The 16,028-nt window shown below is 44.4% G+C and overlaps 2 protein-coding genes across 2 annotated transcripts; one reads left to right on the top strand and one right to left on the bottom strand.

Annotated features, from left to right (window-relative positions):
- Positions 1–233: 233 nt before the first annotated feature.
- Positions 234–8,059, bottom strand: ATP5PB (ATP synthase peripheral stalk-membrane subunit b). The gene is made up of 7 exons (XM_074263049.1): positions 7,920–8,059; positions 7,718–7,754; positions 4,081–4,226; positions 3,135–3,298; positions 2,556–2,681; positions 1,770–1,949; positions 234–1,142 (listed from the first exon to the last, which is right to left on the bottom strand). The coding sequence occupies exons 1-7, from the start codon at positions 7,957–7,959 to the stop codon at positions 1,059–1,061; spliced, it is 777 nt and encodes a 258-aa protein (XP_074119150.1). The 5' UTR covers positions 7,960–8,059; the 3' UTR covers positions 234–1,058.
- Positions 8,060–8,121: 62 nt separating this feature from the next.
- On the top strand, positions 8,122–14,939 carry WDR77 (WD repeat domain 77). The gene is made up of 10 exons (XM_074263047.1): positions 8,122–8,555; positions 8,666–8,851; positions 9,874–10,015; positions 10,329–10,378; positions 10,893–10,963; positions 11,195–11,249; positions 12,310–12,381; positions 12,745–12,853; positions 13,281–13,349; positions 13,890–14,939. The coding sequence occupies exons 1-10, from the start codon at positions 8,381–8,383 to the stop codon at positions 14,059–14,061; spliced, it is 1,101 nt and encodes a 366-aa protein (XP_074119148.1). The 5' UTR covers positions 8,122–8,380; the 3' UTR covers positions 14,062–14,939.
- Positions 14,940–16,028: the final 1,089 nt, after the last annotated feature.

Raw genomic sequence — 16,028 nt, 5'->3', positions numbered from 1 at the left:
AGGGTTTTTTCCAGATCTATTTTCTTGTAAAAAGCCACTGGGAAGACAGGTAACTGTAGAAATAAAGCTCATTTCATGGGATAAACATCTGGACTACCTTTAAGAATTTAAGCAACAAACTTTTTTAGCATGATGAATTATATAGTCAGGTTCTCTCTCCAGTCCCCAATGACTTCAATATTAATTGAAGTAAAAAAAGATTTTCTCCAAAGAGACATTCCTGGTGACTGTTATCAATTAGGAGACTTTAGAAATTCCTTTATTAGTGTAATTATTAGGTTTAACATAGGAGCTCAGCTCAAGTAAAAGTAAAGTCATAGAGGTTGCTGAAATATCAAGTTCCATAAAATGAGTGAAAACATTAAAGAACTACGAATTAAATTATGTGGTATATATTATAATATCCTTTTAAGTGTGACCACAAAGTGTAATAACTCAGATCATATAATTGCACAATATTTTCTTGAAGAGGTTGAGAATTACATGATTTTTGATACTGTTTAGAATCTTAGTATGATTTTTTTTGACATTAAAAAAGAAATTCAGTGGGAAAACATTTAACACATTTCTTATGCATACTTTCCTGAAAACTGTTAAAATAAAATAATCTTTAGCACCATAACCCAATCAAATGGCAAACTATGAGTTCTACAAATTCCAGAAATTCTGATGCAAATTTTCTCTCTGGAACCACACACTAAATTTTAATGAAATCTAAGCAAATTTCAGAAACCACCTAGGTCTTAAAAGTATCAGTTATTATTTCAATATGGTAGATTTGAGTCAAAATTAAAACTTAAGCTATAACTTGAGAATTTCTGATAGTGTTCTAAACTTCATTCAAGTTTTTTAGTTACACCAAAACATAAAGCAGTTGAGCTGAAAGGTGACCTTTGTAACCTTCAGAACCTCATAGCTCTAGAAAGATTCAGGCTCAGTTCTAGGAGGGATGGCAATACAATGTTTAGAGAAAGATTTTTATTGAGGGTAACAAAGAATACAGCTTCTACATTGCTAGTAAACTGCTTTTCTTTGTCTTAATTAAGATGAAATAGTTTTTACAGAACTGGCTGTGATTGTGCTTGTGCCTTCTTTGCTAGTACCTTCAGGTCTGAGATGCACTTGGTAATTGCTTCCTTTTCCTGTGACAAAGAGAAAAATAATAATTATAGGTTATGTACATGTTTGTATATATATAAAGTTATTTTCTATTTCTGAAATTCTGTGACTGTATATGAGACCCATAGGATCTAGGGAATGAGATGATCAAGAGCAGAAGTTAGTTATCCCAGGAAGAGAACTGAAAATGAAGAGTGGGACAACAAACTGGAGACTAGGTATGAATCTTCCTATCATGTATATTTTACAGTAGTGCTTGTGCATATTTATTTAAGTGATCATTGGCTCCTATAACCTTTAATCATATTCCAATCATATTCTCATGTCTTTCTTCTCTAGAACTGAAGTCTCAGTCATTTCTGAATAGAAATAAAGTGATAATAGAGCAAGTAACAAGAAATTATTCCTTTGTAGTACCAGCAGTTAGGTGACTATGGAGACCTACTGTACCTAAAACTCAGATGAAGAATCTTTTATAAATCAGATTTTAAGAAAGAACTCTGCATCAGCTGTGCAGTAACTTCTTCTGAATATGCCTTTCTCCAGATTAAATGCTAGGAGCTCCAGTTTCTTCTGAAGACCACTGGCCAGCTTCCCTTCCATCTCCAGCCCAGGACCCAGATTCACCAGACATGTCAGAAATGTGATACCTCCTGAGCAGAGATGCTCTTCATAACATGGTTCTCCACCCATGAGATCATGTGTTCTTGCTCCTTGCGTCGCATCATGGTTTGCTTGGCGATGTGATAATCCAGGCGATTCTTCACTTCTGTGTACACCTTGTGCAGCCTCTCACGATAATAGACTTCTAGTGTCATGGCAATGTTGTTCTAAAGAAAGTGAGAAAGCTTATTTTTGTGGTTAAAGAACCACATGTTCTCAAGATCTGTGCCAGGAGAACAATATGAGCATCACACTTTCATATCCCATACAAAAGATAAGGGCTTTTTTGGTTAGGTTTTCATTTAAAATTTAGTGATTTGAAAATAAAAATCTTAACCAAATTGGGTGTGATATTAACATATGTGAAGTGGCAAGTGGTCGCTGACTTGTATGAAGAATAAATTGTACGTAACAAGCAAGGACCTGTGCTATTGAAGCTGGATTAAAATGTCCCTAGTAAACCAACTTCTGATTTGTCCACGCTCCAAGAATTTTGCTCTTGTCATATAATCTCAATATAGGCAGGCAGTTGACACTTTTGTTGAGGAGTTATTGGTAACATGGTAGAAGTGAATGAAATACTTAATAATCTGAATATAATTCCTAAGTCACAAATGAATTAAATTCTCCAAAAATAAATTATCATAGTTTCTATATATGACACATTTAATTGAACATTTTGTTTTTCCTGAATCTTAGTGTACCGAATGCCCAGCAGGGCATTTTCTCTCCTATGTGGGAAAAGTACCTTTTAATTCCTCAAAAATACCTACCCTCTGGACATCAAAAAGGTAATGACGTTTAGCAACCAGGGCTTGCTGTTTCTTTTCCAACTCAATTGCATCACTGATACCTTTCATGGAGGCCTGTTTCACTGCTTCTGCCTGAGCCAGCTGGTCCTACAATCAGAGGATATTTATGATAATATTGGTGAAAGGGTCAATGATAATAAAGCAACAATTCATTTTCCCCTTTCAAAGTTAGAGTTCCTTTGTGTGCAATGTGAAGAAAAGATGCACACAACTTTTATGGGAGCCCAATATCTGAAAGAAATCTATCTAAAATTTAAAAGTAATAAAGCATTTTAATAAATACAGAAAATTATTCCACAGGACTTGATCCATTATTCAGAGTTACAAGTGTTTTATTACCATGGCTATAAAGCTGGTTATTAAAATATTTGAAAAACATAAATCATTTTAGGGTAACATTAGTACATAACTCTGCAATAATGATTTTCTCCCTAAAAATTCATTTTAAATCCAAATGGGTCAACAGTTGAAAGCCTTATCATGAATTCCTAAATTTCTATCCAACACAAAAATGGGGAAAAATCAAATTTCTATCCATACCTCTCTGAGTTTATCAGCAAAAGCTGCTATAGTGGGACCATATTTTTTAGCCACATAAACGAGGAGCCCCAATGTTGAAACGGCAGCAATCGTATCAGCAGTTATAACATAGATTTCTTTGGAGAGAAAATACAGGATAAGCCCTGTACCCAATACATAAGGACCTGAAAGAAAAAGAATATTTATGAGAACTTCTATACAGCATTAAAAACAAGGAGTGAATGAAGTTTCAAGCTGAAGACTAGGCTAGCTAAAAAAATTTTAAAAATCAATTCATTCTAGTGCATAAACCCCCCAACCCTTTCATTTAGAAAAATTATAAATTAATGTCATTCAATAATCACTGTTGTCAAAATAATTTCTTAACAAACTAAGACTTGTATTTGAAGTCTATCCACTCTTATCTATAGTTAGCACCTTCACATTAAAAATAGGGAAAAAAGTCTGATCCTATTAAAGGGGGTACTCTTTGCAGCAATGCAAGTTGTAAGAAGCTGTGCTTAAAAAAAGAAGTCACCCAATAGCCCACCTTCTACACTTAAGTTGGCTAAACCTGTCAGAGTTTATTTTAAGCCACTCATTTCAACAATTATATACTTTAGAATTTCTTAGCTTCCATGTATATCTTAATTCTTGGTAAATTCTGACTTTATCATCTATAAATCAAGAATTATTATGCACATATGTCCTTAAATACTTTAAACGGATGAAGAAACTATATCATACTTTAGAAAGTCCAGAAATAATTAGTTTCCAAAGGCTAATCGTTATAGCAATAAGTTTTGCTTGTCAAGAATAAACAGATTACATCCTTTAAAAAGCACTGATTGTTTTTCATTATAACAAGGTATGATGAAAAGGAAGAAACAATGTGAAATCCATGTATCCCAAACTATTACCATAATAAATATCATACTAAATCATCTCTGCAGAAAAGCTTGCTTACCAGTAACTCCAGTTTTAGGATACATAAACCCAAAGAACTCCTCAGGAATCAACCCATGACGAATTTTCCCCCCATGCTCAGGAAGAGGAGGCAAAGGAGCCAGATGGGGAGAAGCTGTGTGAAAAATTCTGGATGCCTGAAGCACTCTGCAAAAATAAAAGACAGCATACAGAAGTTCTAACTTTAAGTAAGTGAAGCATTCCCCAGACCTTTTATATAATGAGAATTTGCCTGTAGACATGGGAAAGAAAGGGAATTGGATAGGGAATCACATGCCCTTGCAGAAGGGGCTGACGACAAAGAAGTGGGAGCAGAAGGAGGAACACAGGGATTGGGCCTGCTACTTGGGGAGTAGGTAGGTGGGAGACAAGTATAGATGCATGGGAATTAAATATGAACAGACTGGGACCAGGAACAGACACACAGTACCCAAACACAGAATGAAAGACAGCCTCACTAGGGTTGGATGGAGTGGGACAAAGGTCTCCTCTCTCCATACTACATGTTTCAAGTTAAGCCCTTATTCCATTGGTGGCAAAGGTGTTCGCATGTCTGTTTTTCTATTTTCATCTAGCAGGTTGTTTGTTTGTTTGTTTGTTTGTTTGTTTTGTGTGGGGAAATGGAAGGCCTGAATGCAGAGCTGAGGGAAGGGACAGGAGTAGAAAGTGAGTGCAATGAGTTAATAGATTTTTCAGAATGTGATTACTTTCAGAAAAAATTTCAGATAAGTCAAATTTGCATAATATGAATTTACATAAATATTTCTAGTCCCACTACTACTACCTATGTCTTCCTTACAGAGATTATAACTAATACGATTTGCTTCCCAATACAAGCTTTTTTTCTTCAACATCTTGATAACCTGCTTTGAGCATGTCTCATTATAGGTCTTTTATCTTTCTAGACAGTTTACATTTCATGGTGGACAGTTCTAATTGTCCTTTATATTAAAGGAGTTCTTTATACTAAATGAAAAATCTGGCTTCTATTAACTTCTACCTATTGTTTCTAGTTCTCTTTTGAATTCAACAACAAGAATTTCTCTTCCAGAAGGTTCCCACAGATATTAGAAGATGGCTAATTTTTCTGGGCAACTTTCCTTTTCAGACAAAACACTCTTTCATTTCCAGTCTGGCTACCCTGAAGAAGTCAAGGTACTGCCACAAGGAAGGCAGATCTCTCTCCTCACAATTTCATCTCAGAACTTTTGTATATCCTGCTCTTCTTTCCCTTTTAATATACACAAGGCTGGGGAGAACCAAGAGCAACAGACACACAGGCCCCTCTTCCCAAGTGTTCCTACTTTGTCTTACAGAGCTCAGGCCAGTTTCTCTGTGACCTTGGGTAGCTTCTCCTGGAATGTGACATCACAGATAAGAGTAGATACAGGAAGGGAGGCACCTCTGTTCCGGATTCAAAAGAGCAGTACTATTCCTAAACTTTCAATTAAATGAAGGCTAACTTAAAAAACAAAATGAGAGAAGCTGGGAAGTGAGAGCAAGTGACTTGTATATATGCTAGCCTCCTGCTCACCTGAAAAGTCTACAAAGTCCTGGAATAGAACTCTTTTGTCTTAAAATATGGAATATGGTAGAATAATTATTCTTTCAATTTATGTTTTTTTACTTTCAAAAAATTCTCCTCATATGGGCATGAACTACATTTGTTCTAACATTAACTGTCTTCCTTGATTTACTTCTACTGTCTTTAATTTTCGATACTGAAAAATGTTAAAATATGTGTTTGTTCAATATTTTAAAGGGTTAGAAAACACTATGTATGTGAACCTCACAATATTCTTAAGGAAGCACTGCAGATGTCCTCTGTAAGGGAGATAGAGTGGGGGAGAGGGGGACTAAAAGGCCTATGCTAAGACTCAATGAGTTAAGAGGCGTGCCCAAATGTCAAACTGAGACCAGACCCAGTCTCTCTGGATTCCAAACCAAGGCTACACTAAACTCAGGCAGGCCCGCTCTGAACCCTACTTGAGGTGGCAGTATGCAAATAGAATAAAAAACAAATGGAGAGAGGGAAGAATGAATTGGTAGGTACTAGCAGGGCAGTGTTAGCTGTGCCACTAAGATCTCCACTAAAATGTACACATATGTATTTAAATGGATTCATCTAATATTATTTGGACCACTTTTTTTTTTCAGTTCGGGCCAATTCATTATGTTGAACTAACAATGCTTGCCTAAAAACAAGAAGCAAAAGGCCCAGAATGCTCTTTTAATCCAACAGTTTAATAAACCTTCTCAAAAAAGGAAACAAACATGTATCAGAACTGGCCGATTTTAGACAAGATTTTACTTCTTATTTGGTTTTTGTTGTCAAGGTTATTAATAACAACAAAAAACCACAAAGTACCAGAGGGGTCAGTCAGCAGGTCTGCCAGTTTTACTGTAGCCATGCTTGTTCTTGGAGAGCAACACTTTTCTAAAATATCTACGCTCATGAGCTAGATTTCTTAAGCACCAAATCTTAAAGGAAAACCACCCGCTCTCATTCATTCTAGCTAAAGCCCCACAGGGATTTTGTCAGGGCCCAGACTGAGTGAATGTAAACTGCAACTGATTCAGGTTTAGGCTAGAAACCCTGAGGATCTTCCCCTACCCAGGTTAAATGTTTTTTGGACTAGGTTTAAAAAGTCATTATATTCCTCATTTTTCTTTCTCATCACCCAGCCTTAATTACTGGTCTGGTGTTACCTCAATCAAACTGAGACCCATTAAGAATCTGACCCTAAAAAGGTCCGACAGCACCTGGAAACGCCTCCCCCTACCCCCTGGGGATCAGTGGCTGGACCGCAGAAAACTCCAGAGGAGGCAGAAGGCAGCTTAACCAGCCTCTTCACTAACGGCAGTTCACCTGCAATAGGGGGCCTCGACCTACCCCATGTCACAATAGTCTTTGAGAACAAAAGAGCATCTGTTTTCTCTCATTAATATCATCTACATGTCAATTACTATGGGAAAACTCAGCTCTAAGACCAGACTAGCATTCAGGTCCACAAGAACGCATCTTCCGCCTGCATTAAAAAAGTACAGAGAGAGACAAGGCCCAAACGTGAGACTTCCTTAGTACATGGAACCCCAGATGAGGAGACACTTCTAACGATGCAAGCAGGCACCTTCCAGAAAACTTCAAAGTCTGACCTCGAAAGTAAGGCATAAAAATAGTAGGTGATTTCCCCCAAGTCCCGAAGCCGGTACCTGGGGGACTCATGGGAAGCCACAGCTTCGCCCCTTAAGGTCAGTTCTCTAACCATTAAGCACACAGCTTCAACAAAATTGTTTTTAAAACAGGACGCCACTAGCCGTCTACTTTTAAACAAGCAAATTCAAAACAGCAGAGGAAGGTACGGAACGGGCCCCGGCGGACGGCGGGGCTGCCCTCGGGCGATGCGAGGTCTCCGACTTAGAGCCGGAAGAGGCCGGGCTGCCCGCGGCCCAAGGTCACCGAGGAGGGCTAAAGCCCACGCCTTCCCACCCAGGGCTCCCGGACCGAGACGTCGGACTAGAGCCCCAGATGCTACGGCGCAACCCGCTCGCCTGAGCCAGGCCCCTCGCCCTCAAACCCGAAGCGGCTCCCGGGCCGCAGTTTCGTTAGGGCTCGAAGCCAGGGTGGCCGTACTTACCCCGGGGCCAGCGGGGCCGCATTCTTGAGCGCCGGCGCTGTGGAGACACAGAGTTCAGTCAGCGGGGTCCGCGATCCCAGGCCTCCCTTCCCGCGGCACCCCACCACCCTCAGGGTCTCCCCCCACCCCTTTCGCGGCCGCTATCCCAAGGACATTCTCCTTTCCAGCTATGACTCCGCGTCCCCTAGTCGGGGCGCCTCACCCAGCGCGCCGGCAGCGTGCAGAGCCAGCCGGGACAGCATGTTCCTCGAGAGTCTGTTCAGCAGCCTCTGCGTCCCAATGACCCCGGCGGGGAGAACTTGTCAGCGGCCGCGCTAAGATGGCGGAAGGCAAACCTCGCGAGATGAGGAGGGCGAGAGTTCTCTCGACTCGTCCAATCTCTGCTTCTCCCGTCTCCAACCCCTATTGTCGCGAGAACAGAAAGCAAGCAGGGACAGGGACGGGGGCGGGGGGCGGGGAAGGAGAGGAGGAGGGAGGACGGAGAGCGTAGCTTAGCTAGCGGCTAACGGAAAGTGGAGGGGGCGGGTCGGCTCCGGGAAGTAAGTCTCGCGAGAAGCGGGGGCTCCGGCCTCCCTCGGCCGGAGAGGGGCGGGGACCCCGAGTGGACACCACGTGGGAAGCGCAGCCTGGGACCGAGAGAAGATTAGAGCCTGAGCCGCGGAGATGCGGAAGGAGTCGCAGCAATCGCTGCCCCCGGAGTCGGAGTCGGCGTCGGCGTCGCCCTCGCCGCCGCCGGCGGAGCCGCCGAGTATGCCTCCCGATGCCCCGGAATGGAACCTGCCTCCCAACGCGCCGGCCTGCATGGAGCGGCAGCTGGAGGCGGCGCGCTACCGGTCCGGTGAGCCCCGCCCCGCCGACCCCGGCCCCGAGCGGGCCCCCTCCCGCCCCCGCCCCGGCTCTCCCCTCCCCCGGGGCCGCGCTGACCCGAGGCCTCCGCTCCTCCCGCAGATTGCTCCCTGCTGCTGGGCGCGTCCAGCCTGAGCGGCCGCAGCTGGGCCGGCTCCCTGTGGCTGTTCAAAGATCCCAACGCGGCCCCCAACGAGGGTTTCTGCTCGGCCGGAGTCCAGACCGAAGCCGGCCTGACGGACCTCGCCTGGGTGGGGGACCGGGGCATCCTCGTGGCCTCAGACTCGGGTGAGTAGCCCCTCCCGGAGCCGTTTGGCCGGGAGGGGTGGGGGAGGGGGGGACAGGGGCCGGGAGGGTCCTCTCCTAGAACACTCTGCAGGGGCCGAGATTTGAATGCACGGCCCCTTCTCAGGCAGGTGTCGGTCAAAGTGGAGCTCAGAGCAGGCAGGCTCCCCCGGCCGCCCCGGGCTCAGACTGGTGCAGGAAAAGTTTGCTGGGCCCCCGCCCGCCCCCGCCAGCGATGAAGAGCTCCTCTTTCCGCCGGGGCTGCCACGGTCTGGGAGCAGACTCGGGAAACCGGCCTTGGCCGGTCTCCCCGCCGCTCCCCGCGTGCCGCCGGCCGCCCCGCGGAGCATCTCCAGCTGGGCTCTGGAACAAGTGTTGTTGATGGCTGCTACTTCCTGCACCCCGGTTGCCTCCCAATGACCCCTCCCTGTGGAATTCTTATAACAGAGAAAAGCAAACAGACTGTTAAATGACAGCAACCGAAGGAGCAACTGCCCACTGGGGAGACGTTCCACGGGCCTGCTCCAGCTCCGAGGAGAGGAGGAACTGTCCGGCGGCGGAGAGGCGGGATGGGGGCTAGGGGCCAGCGTTCGCTGGCCCGTCTTGTGTTTGGGAGCCCTCTCTGGTCTGCCAGACAGACGTTCTCTAGGTTGGACCAGCTGGAGCGATGGATCCCCTGAGCTGAGAGCTGCAGGAAGACCTGGGAAAGGGTCGTTTTTCCTTAGGAAGCTCATTCCCCCCCCCCCCCCCCACTAGAAGGCTGATAATCTCTTCTATTCTTTTTTTTGGTCAGGCTTTTCCTAGGAAACCAACACCAACATAAAACCATATGAGGAAAGAACCAGTTCAAAACTCTGACCAGGAGCGTGCGTCATCCTGCAGTTTTACTCAGTGAAGAATAATGAAACTCATTTGTTGATGTTTAGGACAAAAGCTAAAGGGTTAGGGTCTCCGGGGCCTAGAAGTGAGCCTTGCTGCCCTATGAATTGTAGATCTGGCATGATTCTATTCCCCACATCTTCTAGGTGCTGTGGAACTATGGGAACTGGACGAGGGTGAGAAACTTATCGTCAACAAATTCTGCAAATATGAGCACGATGACATAGTGACCAGTGTGAGCGTCCTCGTCACCGGCACGCAGGCGATCAGTGGCAGCAAAGACTTCTGGTGAGTCCCCCTTCTCCCCTGTTGACCCTGCTTGTGCCCCTCTTCTCTTGATCCCTCTAAACAATGCCAGTTCATTCTTGGGGGGGAAAGACAACCTGAATAATAATTAAGACATTCAAAACTGGAGGACATCCTCAAAAATAGCAGGCCATCTGAATACGCATTGGTGTGAACGTTTCTGGTAAGGAACCGAGTAAAGGGAAAACTCATTTTTCTAAACTTTATTTAGCATCTGTATTTGAGCGTGTGCTTTTTATGAACTATTTTGTTTAGTAATGAACGTAGGGTTTTGTTTTTTGCTTTTTCTCTTTAGCGTAAAGTTTTGGGACCTTTCAGGAGAGAGAATGCTGACTTCCTATAGAGGTGAGTTTTGCTTCTCCTTCCCACTTCCATTTTTGTCTTCTGGGTTCCATTTTCATGGTAAAAGTTGTGTGGGTTGATGGGTAAGGCCCCAGTGAGTCTACCTGGTCATTAGAAAATCGTGCATTCGTCCTGTTGTAAGGGAAAAGATGTTTTCTGTGTTCTCCGCCTGTGGTGGCCTCCTGAAGCCTCACAGAAGTCTCCTCCCACTGCTGACCACTTCCTCCAGGGAAGCAGCTGAGGATCCTAGGGAGACCTAGAGCTGGAAAGAATCTCTGAGATTCACCTTTGTTACAGAGAGAGGGAATCTTTGGGGCCTGGGAGCCACATGCTGTGAGCACCCGAGGAACGGCTGTGATTCACCTTGTCCTTGTTTTCTGCAAACTCCTCAGTTCTGCTTGTATCTGTCCACGCGTCTAAACACGAGAGTGCCACCTCGAGGCTGGGTGGGGGGGTCCCTTTGGTCCAGCCCGCTGCTTCTGCCTGGTGGTGATGGCGCCGCTCCTTTCCTCCTTAGCTCACTCTGGCCCCATCTCCAGCGTTGCTGCTTCTCCCCACAAGGAGGCTCTGTTCCTGTCCTGCGGGGAGGTGAGGTGACGCCCTGTCCTTGCCCACACCGAGGGTGTTAGTCGCTCGGTACTGCTAGAGCCCAGAGTGGTCACCTGAGGTAGTTTGGGGAGAGACCCGTATCTTACACTGAAGAAAGGGAGTCCCGGGGAAGGGGGGAGTGCCAGGTGACCCAGACAGTAAGGGCAGAGCTGGGTCGGGAACTTGGGAATCCACTGCGCTGATCATGCAGCACTATTCTCTTATTTGTAGGACAACAGAGTTTTACTGTGGGATCTCCGGTGCCCCAAGCCAGCTTCACATGTTGGTGAGTCTGAAGGTAGCCTGGGGAAAGAGCTTTTAGAACAACCTGTCTTCTGGCACAGAGATCGGCAGACATACTTACTAGGCAACCACCTGTTGTTATATGGATCCTAGAGCTAAGAATGATGTTTTAATCCATTATAACTATTAATGCAGCTAGGTGGCGCAGTGGGTAGAGCACCAGCCCTGTGAGTTCAAATCTGGTCTCACTTAACACTTCTTAGCTGTGTGACCCCAGACAAGTCACTTAACCCAAAAAAAAAATTTTTTTTAATGAAATGCTAAAAACCATTATTAATTCAAGAGAACGATCTAAAAATCGGCTGCTGGATTTATCCTGTAGTTTGCTGGGACCCTGCTGTAGGATTGTATTAATCCAGGTAGCAAGGAGAGTTCACTTTTTCCTGGGTAGGACCTGATTCATTGACTACAATAGTTGGGTGGGTGGGGGAAAGGGGAAGGGGACTTAGATATCAGTTTATCTTTATTGGTTAGTGTCTTGGAAGTATGGGGTCCAGGGAGACTGTATCCTAATACCAGGCTCAGGGCTGAAATGGACGTAGTTGGATTTTCTGCCTCTGGGGTTTTCAGTTCCCTTGTTCTCATTTTTAAAAAGCCAAATCTTAAGTTTATTTTTGTCATGTTTTGAGTTCTGAGTTATATTTCCTCTCTTAATCCTTTGTTAGAGAACTTTTGTGTTAGCTCTGTACGTGGAACCAGTTTTTTCCTTTGGAAGTGGATAGAATTTTCTTCATAGTTGATTTGAACGGTCACATTGCTCAGAATAGCTTAGCCATTCACGGTTTTTTCTTTGAATAATACTGCTGTTGCCCTCTATGACGTTGTCTTTTTTTTTTTTTTTCATCAATTATAATTTTATTTCATTTAACTTCAATGATTATAGGCCAGTTGATTTATACTTACAGGTTCAGTTTGTATAAATTTTCTCCATGATAAAGCAAAAAGACAAGAAAAGGTAGTGGGAAAAAAGCAGGACTAGAAATTAGAAAGTATGACATTGTTTTGGTTCTGCTCATTTCCCTCTGCTGTTCTCACTTTCTCAGGCCAAAGTGCCTCCCATCACCTTCCTACCTCACTGGCCTGGCATCCTCAGAAGGAACGCGTTTTCACTTTTGGTAAGAAGTCTTGGAGCTGAGGCAGTTGTCTCTTACTTTCTTTTCTTGGAGCAGCCAACCTGCCTCTTGTTCTTTTGTATCTCTGGGCTTAGGAGGGAGATTGGCTGTCCGTGGTTATGATAAAATAACCTCTCCTTTGTGATTGTTTACTTACATATGTTAGCCAAAATGCACACCACCACCCCTAAACCCGTGAATCTCATGACAGACCAAAGGGCTTGTGAGGTGGGGAAAAGTTGATTGAGTAGTTAGTTTTGATTTGAAACGAGCCATGGGTAACTCACAAAGAGGCACCTTGAGTCTAGCCTGAGAGTAGCCCATGAAGCCTTGTTTACTTAAGCCATCTTGGTTTGTGCCATACAGGTGATGAGAATGGCACTGTCTTCCTTGTGGACTTCAAGAACCCCAACTCGATCCTCTCCTCATCTGTGCACTCCCACAGCGTCACGAGGCTGGTGTTCTCGCCCGATAGGTACTGACCTCCCTGCCCTGATGCTACCTAGTGCCTTGATGGTGTTAGGGAGGGGTTGACATTTGCAGGTAGAGCCCCAGAAACAAGTCCAAACTTCTGGGCAGGCAGAGCAAAGCACTAACAGGCCTGATTACTTGGGTGGTAGGTGGGTCACTGATAATGGCAAGGGTATCTCCATCCCTCGTGCATCTGGCTGTTGGTGTGGCAGGGGAAACTTGGGTGCAGCTGAAGTTGTAGGCTGGGTGTCAGGCCCAGGAATCCATCCTCTATTCTCCTGGTCCCTGCCTTTGCTTGGCTATAGATGTTTTGTTGAGGTTTGAGCAGTGGCCCAGCATCTCCTGGGCTAGTGGGGAAGTCAGGAACATGTACTCAAAGGCTTGTTGAGGGAGCCTCCAGCTCTGCTGTTCTTGCCATTTCTTCCTTACAGTTCGCCCCTCCTGGCATCCCTCAGTGAAGACTGTTCCGTAGCTGTGCTTGATTGTGCACTTTCAGAGGTGTAAGTATAGAATGAAGCCTTGAGCCTGAGGCAGGAATTCCTTGGGGGGGGGGGGGGGGAGCTAGCCAGCATGTCTGCTCAGGTTCTTGCTGTCCTGGTATTCAGATGACAGGACTTTGGTTGCCCAATTTAAAAAGTCCATTGTCTGTCTGAAGTTTCCTAGGACCAGGGGCCAGCCTGAAACCAGCACTTTGCACTGTCGAGGGTAAAAGGTGGGGTCTCAGCAAGAGTTCCTTTCTAAGAGACAGAGGCCTGTGCTGTGAGAGCAGCTACATCTTGGGAGCTGCAGCAATGGCAAGAGCCCCCAACGGGAACTAGGGCATGCAGGTTGCTGGTCTTCACTTGGCCTCTGGCTTTGGGATGTTGGTGGACCTCTTCTGAGGGTCTGAATACACTTGGAGCTTTAAAATTCTTAGTAGCCAGTAGATTTAAGATGGGATCATATGCCCTCTTCAAATGACAGATTTTAGACCCACCTAACTTGTTTTCTTCTTTTAGTCCTTTCTCATCAAGCCAGGCTCTGTTCTCTTCCTTTTCCAGGTTCAGAAGCCGGGACCACACAGACTTTGTGAGAGATGCTACGTGGTCCCCAGCCAATAACCAGTTGCTCACAACTGTGGGCTGGGACCATCAGGTTTTCCACCACACTGTGCCCTCAGAGCCAGTTATAATTTCTGATCCTGAGCCTGATCCCAATGGTGCCAGCAACTAGATTGGATTTGAGGCAGAAAAGGCAAAAAAAATCCTACAAATCCATACCCACTTACTCCTTGGTTTGTGAGAAGACAAGTCCTGTATGTAGCAGGTTTGATCTGTTAGAGCTGAGCATTTGGGAGCCACTGAGTTTCTCTGCCAGGGGTCCTGTAGACTCATAAGGAGACAGCCATTTATTTTTTTAGATTATATTTAAATTTTTAAAAAATGATAATCCGGGACCGTTTGTTCCCACATCTAGTTACCTCCCCTCCCCTCCCCTTCCCTTGTTGCTCCTTCCCAAAAGTACATAAGAGGGTAGAGAAGAGTCTACTCGGAAGTTTCCCTCTGGTGGTGAAGCATTTGCAGAATCCTGGGCACCAGCTGAGATTGGAGCATCGCTGTGTCCTCCTGTGCCCTTTGGGGGTTTTGGTTATTGTGATTATAGGAACTGGAAATTCCCAGCTTGGAGAACACCAGGACAGCCTCTTGCCTTAGTCATTTGAGGTAGTTTCTTTCCCTTGGTATGAATCTTTGCTTGGTAGAGCAGGAAGGATACCTTCTTGCCCTAATCATAAGAGACTAGTTCAGTGTTTTGTTTTGGCTAAGTGCCAGCGGGGTTAAGTTAGACTTGGTTTAGGGGCATCCAGGTGGATTTGAGGAGAAAGTGGGAAGTGGGGACAAGACAGAAAACTGACAGATTAGAAGAGGGGGAGGGCTTGGGGATCTGTTCTCTGGTACCAGCCTGCCCTGACCACCACCTCCTGAGGCTTCCCAGCTTTCAGAAGTTGGCTTGCTGTGGTTAGGACCATGTCAAGGATAGATTTCCTTGCTACGAGCCATCCCAATGGAGAATCTGAGATGACTTGGTGAAATAAAATTTTCTGTTTTAGGTTCTGTTTTGTGTGTGTGTTTAAAAGTTTGTGTTGAAGGAGAAGGGTTAAGGGCAACATAGCCAGTGTTGCTGTCACTACCCAGAAAGGCACTGAAGAAATGGGAAATTCAGGTTTGACTTCTTAACTTGCACCTTAGCTGCAAGCTTCATTTGCTTGGGCACAACAATTAATCTTGTTAAATTTCTCCATTGATAAGATGCACATCATCCAAGAGTTGGAAAGGGATCTTGTGATCACCAAAGCTAGAGCTTCCTAAACTTTTTCCACTTGGATTCCTTTTCACCTGAGAGATTGTGATCCCAGGTGTATAGTGATTTAAAAAAAGGTATACAAATCAAACATTTATTGATTAATAGTCATAATTTCTGACCCCCATATTTAGTTACCAGTTGCTATGTCAGGTCATGACCCACAGTTTAAGAAACTTTGACTTCAGCTAACCCATAGCTAAACTAGAATCCTCAACAGTTGCTGGGAGGTTTTCCACCCTTAATGACCACTTGACCTTGATTGGCAATTTGTATTGATTAAACCTTTTTAATTATTGATGCCTTTTCCTGTCAGACTTTTAATATTAGTAGCTTGTTTAAAGAGGTCATGGTGGAGTCATTTTTGTGTATTTTTTTTAATCTGTTTTTAATCTACCACTGCAGACAAACTCAAGTGTGATTGCCACAACAGCAATGATTTTTATCTCTTAAAGCTAAATTAATTTCATTTTTGTTACATTATTATTAGTAGGAGTTATTGCACTTTCTCCATCTGACACCACTAAATTCTTTTGAGAACAGGGTTTGCATTTTCTTTTTATCTTCACAACCTAGCAAATAATAGTTATTGAATGCTTATTGGATTGGAAGGATGATAAATGATCTACCTAGAGGCAGCTAGATGGCACAGGATAAAGAGCTGGTTCAAATCAAATGGACCTCAAATCCAATCTCAGTCTGTGTAAATTAGGGCAAGTCATTTCAGATGCCTTGGTTTTCTTTAACTGTAAAATGGCATAATGATAGCACCTATCTCAAAGGGCTATTTTGAGGATCAGATGAGATCCTTGTACTTAGCACAGTACCTGAAAACATAGTAG

The sequence above is a fragment of the Sminthopsis crassicaudata genome, chromosome 4, assembly GCF_048593235.1.
Source record: "Sminthopsis crassicaudata isolate SCR6 chromosome 4, ASM4859323v1, whole genome shotgun sequence".
Lineage (NCBI taxonomy): Eukaryota > Metazoa > Chordata > Mammalia > Dasyuromorphia > Dasyuridae > Sminthopsis > Sminthopsis crassicaudata.
Note: the sequence above shows the minus strand (reverse complement) of the source record. Positions and strands in the feature narration are given on the sequence as shown.